The sequence below is a fragment of the Heterodontus francisci genome, chromosome 10 (assembly GCF_036365525.1).
Source record: "Heterodontus francisci isolate sHetFra1 chromosome 10, sHetFra1.hap1, whole genome shotgun sequence".
In the NCBI taxonomy this organism is placed as follows: Eukaryota; Metazoa; Chordata; class Chondrichthyes; order Heterodontiformes; family Heterodontidae; genus Heterodontus; species Heterodontus francisci.
Window position 1 is genome coordinate 44,738,361 of NC_090380.1, and position 12,122 is coordinate 44,750,482.

General features: G+C 42.5%; 1 protein-coding gene across 1 annotated transcript in view; it reads left to right on the top strand.

The window, feature by feature from the left end:
* LOC137374435 (superoxide dismutase [Cu-Zn]-like) overlaps positions 1-12,122 on the top strand; it is a 102,050-nt gene that overhangs the window by 37,906 nt on the left and 52,022 nt on the right. Inside the window, exon 3 of the mRNA XM_068040546.1 lies at positions 11,175-11,244. Coding sequence (XP_067896647.1) covers positions 11,175-11,244 — 70 coding nt within the window. The remainder of the gene's footprint in view (positions 1-11,174; positions 11,245-12,122) is intronic.

Sequence of the window (12,122 nt, forward strand, 5' to 3'; positions counted from 1 at the left end):
TATAGTAACACTTGGCAAGAACACTTAAACCAATTAAAACTTTTTTGTTTAAAAAGTTACAAGCTGCGGACTTAGTGGTAAATTTGGGAAAAAGTGAATTTGGAAAGGCAAGAGTAACTTACCTTGGACACGTAGTGGGGCAAGGTCAGGTATTACCAAAAACGTAAAGGTGCAAGCCTTAATGGAATTCCCTATCCCTAAATCTAAATGGGAAATATCGAGATTATTCGGGATGTGCGGGTTTTAACGGAAATTTGTACAAAACTTTAGTACTGTGGCTGCTCCGTTAACCAACTTGCTACAAAAAAAGGGAAACAAAGTGGTATGGTCAGATGAATGCCAGGCAGCTTTTGAAAAGCTAAAGGTTCCGAAGAAGGGTCACTGACCTGAAACGTTAACTCTGCTTCTCTCTCCACAGATGCTGCCAGATCTGCTGAGTATTTCCAGAATTTCTTGTTTTTATTTCAGATTTCCAGCATCCGCAATATTTTGCTTTTATTCTGTCTTATGCGGGCTTTGGTCTTTCGTATACCGGCATGTACAGCCACTGTAGTCTCGTGGGCCCTAATATTTCTCCCCGGTACCTCTGTGGCACCACCAACTGGTGAACTACTGTCCATACATTGCTCTCAGGTCTGTGAGGAGAACTCTATTTCCTCATCAATACCTCATTCTTTAAATAGTAGCAATCAGGGATTCTCTGCTTCACTTTCAGACTGGGCAGCCTGTGCTAAGTCTCGCAATACTGGGTTGGCTCACTGAGCCTCAGCGAGGGAAAATCAATTTAATTCATTCCCTGGGTCTCCTAACTTTTCAAAGAAAGTTTCAGACAGGCAGACCTCATGGTCATCTGCCTGCAGTCCCAATGCAGTGTCCTCTGGGGGATCTGGTTTGATCATGGCCTGACCCACTACACATTCAAGGACACTGCAGGGGACCGTCTCCTGCCACTGCCCTGTCTCTCTGACCTCCTGTAGTCTTTCTTTCACTACTGGAGCAGCTACCACCTTCACCCCCGCCAGATCATTACCTGGGAGCAGGTCAACCTGGCCCACAGGCAAACTGGGGACAATCCCTATGGTCACCGGTCCCGAAACTAGATCGCACTCCAGATGCACCCAGTGTACAGGTACAGGCATACACTGCCCTCCGCCACCATTCACCATCATTTTGGTGTTCACTGCACTCACTGGGGGAAAGGTCAGGCTTTTTACCAGTAAAAGGGATCTAGTGGTCCCTGTGTCCCTGAGAATCACTATGGGCTTGCTTGTCCCACTCGAGGGTTATGGAGTTACTTTCCATCAGACACAAAACCCTGATAACCTTCCGGAATCCTATTAACTTTTCTTGCACTTGCAGCCTCAGTAAGCTTTGTGGGTTGCACTCTTACTGCAGTTAAAGCCACAGCTTGTTCTGTGCTTTCCATCAGGGTCACGTCTTCCCTGAGTGGGTATGCCCTGATTAACCCTACCGGTTTTCCCTTTAGTTTTCAGCAGTCAGCTTTTAAATGCCCTGCCTTATTACCATGGAAGCACACAGGTCTCCGGGTCTTACTCTTGCTCACAGTACCTTCTTATTTGGCTGGAGGAGGGCCCCGAATGTCTCCTACTTTCCTTTCTCTCTCAGGACTGCCTGGGTGGAGATCACCTTCCCACCCTTTGTTCTTTTCGGATTTGTGGAGGTAATTAGGAAAGCCCCTGGGTAACTGACATATAAATTTAAGCAAACTCACCGGCCAGAACGGCTGCTTGCCGGGCTCCCTGAACCTGCTGCTCCTCTACGTGGGTTTTTAAATTCCTCTAACAGAATTACTTCTGAGAGTCTCATAGCTGAGCTGTATTTTAAGAGCCCTCAGCCACTGGTCAATGCCGGTAAAAAAAAAAGTCTTTCCATTTAGGGGCTTGGCAACCCCTTGTAATAGGCTGCCTTTTTGTCCCAGCAACAATTTTAAAATTTAATGTCCATGTGACAAAATATATGTGTCTCATTCTTGGCACATGGGGGCCTGCTTTACTTCCTTCCAATTTGAGCTACCCCGCAGGTTCCCATCTGCCTGACAAGCTAGTTTAAACCCTCCCCAACAGCACTAGCAAACCTCCCTATGAGGATATTAGGTCTGGTCCTGTTAAGGTGTAGTCCGCCGATCTTGTACAGGTCCCACCTGCCCTAGAATCGGTCCCAATGCCTCAGAAATCTGATGCCCTCCCTCCTACACAAAATCTCCAGCCATGTGTTCAATCAATCAGTTCTCCTATTCCTATGCTCACCTAGCATGTGGCAGTGGGAGTAATCCTGAAAATACTGCTTTTTAATTTCCTTCTAACTTCCTAAAATCGTCTTTCAGGGCCTCATCCCTCTTCCTACCTATGCCATTGGTATCAATGTGGACCACGACCTCTGGCTGTTCACGTTCCCCCAGAAGGATGTCCTGCAGCCGCTCTGTGACATCCTTGACCCTGGCACCTGGGAGGTAACACACCATCTGGAATCACGTTTACAGCCGCAGAAACGCCCAACTGATCCCCTGACTATTGAATCCCCTATCACTATTGATCTACCACTCCTCTTCCTCCCTTCCTGTCCAGTTGAGCCACCCGTGGTGCCACAGCCTTTGCTCTGGCTGCACTCTCCCGAGGAGCCATTGCTCTCACCAGTATCCAAAATGGAAAACTGATTAGCAAGCAAGATAGACTCAGGGGACTCCTGCACTGCCTGCCTGGTTCCCTTGCACTGCCTGCCTGGTTCCCTTAAACTGCCTGGCGGTCACCCATTCCCTCTCTGCTGCATGCTTCTAAGTTGCGATGTGACCACCTCCCTAAACGTGTTATCCACATAGTCCTCTGCCTCGCAGATGCACAACAGTGACTCCAGCTGCCACTCAAGTTCTGAAACCTGGAGCTCAAGCTACTGCAGCCGGTGACACTTCCTGCAGATGTGTTTGTCTAAGACATGTGGTGCATCCATGACTTCCCACATACCGCAGGACGTACATTCCACTTGGCCAAGCTGACCTGCCATAATGTAACTTTAAAAACTTTTTATTACAATGAGAAGTAAAATAACTTACCAGTTACTCACCAATCAACTTCTTCCCATGTACCGAAGAGAGAGGCAGCTACTGGAGGCTGAAAAAAGGTAGAAGAAAGTTCTTAACACTCTGTGCCTTCCAGCAGAACTCAGTGGAGATAAGCAGAACTGAGAGTCCCCTGAATTTATACTCTGAAAACAATGCTATGTCAGCTCTGCTACAGCTCAGAAACCAGTTTAGGCCAGCTACCTAATTAACTAGCTATAGATACTCTGAGTGTCAGTATACCCCTGTTTAAAACTGCAAGAAATCTAACTTACCTCTTAACTGAAACAGGAATTTAAATTAATTGCTAGATGTAAACAAAACAAAAACTAGTCTTGAGTGATGAACCCTTAAACTTCACTCACTTTCCAAACTCGCTTGTGCAAACTCAGAGCATGTTATCAATGAGTAATTGCTGCTTGATAGCATAGTCGATGACACCTTCCATCACTTTAATGATTGGGAGTAGACTGATGGGGCAGTAACTGATCGGATTGAATTAGTCCTGCTTTTTTGGACAGGATGTGAAGAGAGACTGAAAAGGCCACGGTTGTTTTCCTTGGAGCAGAGAAGGCTGAGGAGGGACATGATTGAGGTGTACAAGATTATGAGGGGCATTGATAGGTTAGATAGGAGGAAACTTTTTCCCTTAGCGGAGGGGTCAACAACCAGGGAGCATAGATTTAGGGTAAGGGGCAGGAGTTTTAGGGGAGATTTGAGGAAACATTTTTTCACCCAGAGGGTGGTTGGAATCTGGAACGCACTGCTGAAGAGGCGGTGGAGGCGGGAACCCTCAACATTTAAGAAGTATTTAGATGAGCACTTGAAACACCATAGCATACAGGGCTATGGGCCAAGTACAGGAATATGGGATTAGAATAGTTGGGTGCTGTATGGCCGGCACAGACACGATGGGCCAAAGGGCCTGTTTCTGTGCTGTATAACTCTGACTCTATGACATAGCTGAGCAATTTTCCACATTGTCGGGTAGATGCCAATTTGTAAGTGTATTGAAACAGCTTGGCTAGGGGTGTGGCTATTTCTGGAGCATAAGTCTTTAACACTGCAGCCAGGATTTTGGGGCCCATAGCCTTTACTGTTTCCAGTGCACTCATCTATTTCTTGCTATCATGTGAAGTGAATTGAATTGGCTGAAGCATCTGTGATGTTGGGGACCTCAGGAGAAGGCCACGATGGAGCGATTGTTGCATGAGGGGTGTGCCAGGCCATGAAGTTATAGATTGGTGAAATACAGTTGTGCTGCTGATGGCCGACCGGATGCCCAGTTTTGAGCTACTAGATCTGTTCTGAATCTGTCTCATTCAGCATGGTGATAGTGCCATACAACATAGTGGAGGGTGTCTATAGTGTGAAGACAAGACTTTGGCTGCCTGAGGATTGTATGGTGGTCACTGCTTACAAATATTGCCATGGCTAGATGTATCTGCAATAGGTAAATTGGTGAGGATGAGTTCAAGTAGTTTTTCCCTTGTGTTGTTTCTCTCCCTACCTTCCGTAGACCCAGTCAGCTTAGTCAGTTGTGGTGCTACCAATCCACTCCTGGTGAATGATGTCCCTCACTCAGAGTATATTCTGTGCCCTTGCTACCCTCCAAGTGATGTTCAACATGGAGTACTAATTCATCAATTGAGGGTGGATGGTAGGTGGTAATCAGCAGGCAGTTTCCTTGCCCATGTTTTTCCTGATGCCAGGAGACCATGGGGTTTGGAGTCAATGGCAAGGAGGCCAGGCATTATTCTGGTAAATTTACCCCGCACTCCCATCAAGGCTGATGTATCCCTCCAAAAGTGTGCTACACAGAGCTACTCACAGTACTCCAGGTGTGGTCTAACCAGGGCTTTGTATAGCTGAAGGATGACTTCTACCCCCATGTATTCTAGTCTTCTACATATAAAAAGCAGCATTCCATTATTCGCCTTTTTAATTATTTTATCTCCCTTTTCATGATAGTTTAATGATTTATGGAGTTGGATTCCCAAGTCTCTTCAGACCTCCATTGTTTCTGGCTTTTCACCATTTAGAAAGTGCCCTGTTTTAAGCTTTTAGGTCCAATTTTTGCCTACATTGCAATCCATTTGCCATAGTTTTGCCTATTCACTCAAACTGTCAATATCTGTAATTTTATGCTTCCATCTGCACTGTTTACAATGCTACCTATCTTTGTCTCATCAGCACATTTGGATATGTGACTTTCTGTTCCATTATCTAAATTTAAAAAAAAACACAGTGAATAGTTGAGACCCCAGCACAGATTCTTGGACTCCACTGGTCTTATTTTGCTCAATTAGCGTACCTGCTCATCATCCCTGCCACTCAGCCAATTTCCCAACCAGGTCAATAATTTGTCTTCAATTCCATGACCTTTAGCTAACAGTCCCTCATTAGAAACTTTATTAAATACCTTCCGGATGTCCATGTAAATATAGATTCCACCGTCCACTACTTTAGTCACCTCTTCAAAAAATTCAATGTTTGCAAATCCATGCTGGTTCTCTGATCAGCAGAAAATTTTCAAGATGTACAGTCACTCTGTCGATAATTATAGGCTCTAGTTGTTATCTGACGACAGATGTTAGGCTAACTCATGTATATTTCCCTGGTTTCCTTCAGTCATCTTTCTGAAGTAGTGGCGTGATATGTGCAATTTTCCTATTGAAAGGAACGGTTCCCAAATTTAGAGAACTTTGGAAGGTTATAGTTAAGGCATCCGCAATGTCCTCAGCTATTTCTTTTAAGATCTTGGGATAGAAACTATCTGATTCTGGGGATTTGTCACTCTCTAGTGCTATTATTTTCTTCATTACTATTATGTTGCTTTTGCTAATTTTGGTGAGCCATTGGTCCTGATTCAATATTAGTTTCCTTAGGATATCTGGAAGTACTAATGTAGACCTTTTTCTCATTCTTGGGATGTGAGCATTGCTGGCAAAGCCAGCATTTATTGCCTATCCCTAAGTGCCCTTGAGAAGGTGATGATGAACTGCCTTCTTGAACCACTGTAGTCCACCTTAATAATTTAGCATGTCTACCATTTCTTTGTTTTCATTGGTATTGCTGTTAGTTTTCAAAGGGCCCACATTGTTCCTGACCATTCTCTTTTTCCTAATATAATTTTGAAAAACATTTTGTGTTGATTTTGGTATCCCTTGCAACTTTCCTTTCATACTGCCTTTTTGTAGCTCTTGCTATCTGTTTTGTCACCCATTGCTGTCCCTTGTATCTTTCCCATTGCCAGTGTCTGTTATTTTTTGCATTTTTGTATACTTTTTCTTTTAGTTTTATGTTGTCCTTTATCTCTTTAGTTGTCCACGGCTGTCTTTTTGGCTAGCAGAGCTCTTGCCCCTTAGGGGTGTAAACTGGTTGTTGTTTGAACATCTCCCACTAATTGTTAAACAGATTTGTCCAGTTTACTGTGGGCAGTCTCCATTTGAAATCTGTCTAGAATCTTAGTAACTGTTTCATGTTTCTTCCTTTCAAACACTATGTTGAATTCAATCATATGCTTGCTATTAAATAAATGTCCACATACTATCAGGCTGTTTACTTATCTGGCTCGTTGCTCATTACTAAATCCAATATGGCTTACCCACTTGTTGGTTCTAGGACACATTGCTGCAGAAAGCTATCCCAGATACACTCAACAAATTCACTATCTTTCTGACGTGCTAGTCTGCTTATCCCAATCAATATGAAAGTTAAAAATCCCCCATTAAGAACACCCAGTCTTTGCTATATGCTTGTCTAACTCTGCATTTATGCAATCTACCACATCACTGCTGCTACCAGGGCGCCTAGGTGCAACTCCCACTACAGTCTTTAATTGTTTACTATTAATTTTTTAATTTATATTTATTTGGAGATACAGCACTGAAAAAGGTTTTCCCATCTTTCCTGTAGACCTCATAACTTGGTATATTTAGTTCACCATCCTGACCGTCTCAAAAATGGCAACTGATGTCATACCCTTGAAGTTGAATTGGCACTTACTATTCATTTAATTTGTTGCTTATATCCTGTGTTTGTATAAAGAATGCTTATTTGACCCATACACCCTAACCTGCCCTCTAACTTTTTATTTAAACATTTCTTATTTCTCATTCCTGTATTAATTATTTTGCATATTTTAGTTTTCCCTTTATCTGTGTGCCTACAGCACAGTTTCTGATTGTTACTGTATTCTCTTCCATTGTATTTTATTTTTGAGCTATTACCTACCCTACCTTGTCTACCTGAGCCCTCCCTCTCACTTACTAGTTTAAAGTCCTTGTGATTGTCCTGTTTATCCTTTCTGCTAGGACCCTGGTAACCCTAGGGTTCACGTGCAGCCTGTTCCAAAGGTAAAGTTCCTTCCTGTCATAATACTGGCCAGTGTTCCATGAAATGGAACTCATTTTTCCCACACCACTCCTTCAGCCTCCTTAATCTGCTTATCCCTATGCCAGTTTGCATGTGGCTTGGATCATAATTCTGAGATTATAACTCTAGAAGTACTGTTCTTTAATTTAGCTCTTAGTTCCAGGTGCTCTTCAAGCAGGACCTCTTGCCTACTTCTCCCCAATGTTGTTGACCCCAACATGAATCTCAACGATTGGATACTCCCCCTTCCTCTACAATATCCATTCAAGCTGGTTTGAGAGGTCCCTCAGCCAGGCACCACATAGGCAACATACAGGCTGGATTTAGTTCTCTTCCCAACGTCGGGTTCCATGGAGGGGGTGGGGGAGAGGGGGGGCCAGAAAAACGGAGTGGCAATGGCCCACCACGGAACCCAATGCTGGGATTGCTGGGCCCAATTTTCCCAGCAGTGGGGAAGCTCTATGGCAGCCCCTCCACCACTCTGTGATGGGACCCGAGTTTGCATATTTAAATTACATCTTTGCATTAATTAAAATGTAATCCACAGTGATCTTCAGTTCCTTATCTTCAGCGAGACATGCGACACTCACATGCCTTCACTTTTCTGTCCAAGGAAAGCTGATGCAACCAAGGTGGGGAAGGGGTTAACTCTGCGCTATGTACTGTATGGGGAGGGGGGTCAGCTCTGTACTATGTACTGCATAGAGGGGGGAAGGGGTCAACTCTGCATCATGTTGTGCTGTTTGCAGTGCTGGCAGCCTTTTAAAAATGGTGCCAGCATCTGCTTCAACAGGTGACGCCGTGAACAGCGTCGCCGAGGCCGTCCCCACTAAAGGCCTGCTCAGGTCAGGGAAAAAAAACCTGATCTGAACCTGACAGAACCACATCGGACCGGCCAGAGGCCTTCCATTTTTTCCCGAGTCTGACCTGACTTTACCTACCTTCTGATTCCGAATCCGTTTTTCACTTTTTCAGTTTGTGCAGATAAGCAACAAAAACTGTAATTGGACTTGAAAGGTTGTGTAAAAAGATGAAGATTGGAGCCACAAAGTCACTAATTGTTTGGTCACGAGTTAAACAGAAACCCATGGAGTTGTGCCCAGACAGGTTGTGCCACACTGTACCAGTATTGCTTAAAATAATACTTGCTGCAAGTTTATCCAGTGAGCAGCTGAGATGCAGAGACCAGGAAGGTCCTGACTGATTAATTATTATAAAATATACAGTATTTATACAAAAAAAAATATAATCACTGGACTCTAGTCTAGGTCTGTACTGTATGTGTGTAGACTAGAGTCCTGACAGTGATCATTTTATATTTTTTGTACAAATACTGTATATTTTATAATAATTAATCACTCAGGACCTTCCTGGTCTCTGCATCTCAGCTGCTTACTGGATAAACTTGCAGCAATTATTTCAACCTGTAAAGCAGGAGTCTAGGTAATGTATAATGATATTTTCTGAACCTTCGGGCAATTGCTGTGTTTATTTTAAGCAATACTGATACAGTGTGGCACAACCTGTCTGGGCACAACTCCATGGGTTTCTGTTTAACTCGTGACCAAACAATCACTGACTTCGTGGCTCCAATCTTCATCTTTTTAAACAACCTTTCAACTCCAATTAATACTGTGTGTCCGACCCAGACCCGGAAGAGCGGCCCGACCCAAACCTGACACATGTTGTTGGGTCCCGTCAGGTTTGGGTTGAGTAGCAGGCCTTTAGTCCACGCTATGCTATTTGGGGGGTGTTTGCCATACATGTGCGTCCGTCAGACGCAAGATCAGAGTGGCGCAGAGCCCATGCATGGTGGCAGCCATTCTTGGTAGCGGGAGAACCTGCCGCCACTCTTGGTAGTGGGAGAACAAGATCCAGCCCACCATGTGGGACTCTCAAACCTGCTTACAAAGGATCCTGTCTGTCTACCTAATTATTGTATCCCCTACAACTATCACATTACTTTTCCTCTCCTCACCCCTTTGGACAGCTTCCTGCTGCAAGGTGCCATGGTTCGCATTCTGGCTGTCTGTCCGACAATCTTTATATCCACAGGTAGCAAGTACATTGCACCTGTTTGATAGGATCAGTTTCTGCAGATCCTCGTTTGTATCTCACAACCGGTCACACCAATCTTGTTCTGAACCTGCACATCTCTGCGACATGTGACTGAAGTCTGGAGCAAACTGCTGCTTCCCCTGTCTCGTGTCAGAGTGTTACCAGCTTACACTCCTCAATGACTTTGAGCTGGAGAGATTTGAAATGGAAACATAGACTGCATCAGGACTGTCTTGCAGTCCACAAATTTCCACATACTGTGGCTGAGACACACAACCTGTTCTGCCATATTTTAATCTAGATTATATTATTTGGATCAGCTTTTTAGATTTTTTTCTTTTTGTACATATTAACTTGCACTAAGCACTAAAACACTGGAAAATATTTTAAATGCCCCAATTAATTACAGTACTATCAAACTTGTCCCTAATTTGATCTGGGAAAAAAAACTCACCAGCTACTCACTAATTAGTGCCTTCCCTTCTGCTTTAGGTTTTTTTTTTACCTCCAACACACGTGCTCCCTTACCTCTGGACTCTCCAATTGACATTAGTGAACCAGTTCACTTTTTAACAACATTCTGATAGCTTCGTGATACTAGTATTTTATTCCAGATTTTTTTTTTTTAAAACCTTAATTCAAATTCACAGATTGCTACAGTCGGATTTGAACTCTAATCTCCAGATTATTAGTCTAGGCCTTTGGATTACTAGTCCATTGACATTACCATTGGACTACCTCACCTGTTAATGGTAATTGCAAGAAGAATGTTGTCCAAGACAACACCCTGCTCTTCTTTGAAACATGCCAAAGGATCATTGATGTGGAAGAAAAACAAACTAAAGGAACAGCAAGAATTAGAGAGTAGAAAAGACTACAATTGCAGGAACTTTTGTTACTTTTCTTCTGGAGTAACAGTGCAGGAAGTCACATGAAGCTTTGTTATATAGTAATATATTGTATGTTATGTGGCTTAACAAAGCACAGCATACTTTTATTCACCTATAGCAGTAACATGGGAGATATGCCCACTTGTGCATGTGTGTATGTTATACATGTGCTTAACCTACTTTAATTATAACATATATTAAGTGATATTCTCTGCATGCAGACACAATGCTTTTGTTACATATGAAAAACAACCTTAAAATGCATAATCTTGAAATTCAGGCTATGGTTGTGAAAATGTGGAATACACTGTCCCAGATGTCATAAATGCAAAATCAATCGATATATTTGAAAGCAAGATAAATACCAACAGAAAATAAAGAAATTGGGATTCAAAAGAGAGAGCTGCAAATGACAGAGCATACTCATTGAGTCAAATTACTTTCTGTTCCTGTCCTTATATACAGCATATGCTTTACGATGGAAATCTGTTTATGTATCAGGGTTCATGCATAAAAAAAAAAGCCAACCACATGAACTATAATCCAGCATAAATTGGTGCTCTTTCCCATACTAACCTTTAATGAAATGCAATCACTAGTAACAGAAACTCTTTAATGCCAGTGCCTCTCTGAACTTGCACCTCAAAAAACTAAGAAAGGGTGCTAGTGTTCACTGGAATTCTGATTTGTTGTAAATATTTCTGATATTACTAGTCTGTTAAGTAAAGTGGACTAGTTTTCTAGTGATACAAAACCAGTTAAATATTTGTTTTTAGGCTGTGGCAGTACTGGACCTCATTACAACCCATGTAATGAAACTCATGGAGCACCACAAGACAAAAAGAGGTGAGTTTTACCTAAACAGTAATGTCTGAAATGCTGAAAAAGTTTAGACAGGCTTACTTTGTATTATCTTATTAGTTCATTTGACTAAATACACCTTGCACTACTGGCTTTTAATCTTAAAATGTAGTCAGCAATTCAGGAAATTGTCAACAAATAAGAACATAAGAAATAGGAGCAGTAGATCATATAGCTCCTCGAACCTCTTCTGCCATTCAATACGACCATGGATTTGAATTAATCTCGAATAGATCACTTGTAAAACTTGAGGGCAAATTTTCAGGCTTCAGATAAACAACCTTACAAGATTATTACTGTTGAATCTGGATTGATTTCATTTAATGGGTTATAGTCTTAATTTATAGGTGATTAAAGGTGGCTAAGTGTGACAGCTCAGGTGTTCAGGATACTATTACATTCTACTATAAGTTAAAACAAATGTAAATGATTACAGTTGGTGAATTAAAAATGTCAATTAAGTGATTTATTGGGAGTTTAGGGGTGAATCCAGCCAAACTGCAACCCCAACACTAATCCACATAGCCCAAATTTTAATACCAGCCGACCAAAGACAGTGTTTCAAAAAGTGCAGAGTATTACTAGGTGCTATAAAGATTATGTTGTCCATGGAGTGGTGATTAAAATGAGATGCTGGCATATAGAAAAAGGGCAGCATAAAGATGGTTCTCATGTGAAAGGCATAAATGAACCATTTGCCTGATAATGGGAACAATTAAATTGCTGCAGTTGTTTAGGTTCAACAAGAAGGTAATTGTAGGTGCCTCATTTCGAGAGTTCCCTAATAACTCCAATTTTGCTGGCTCCGTGCTTTGAGCTATTTTTGTTACTGGGCCTTTCCACGCATCAGGAGGAGATTACAG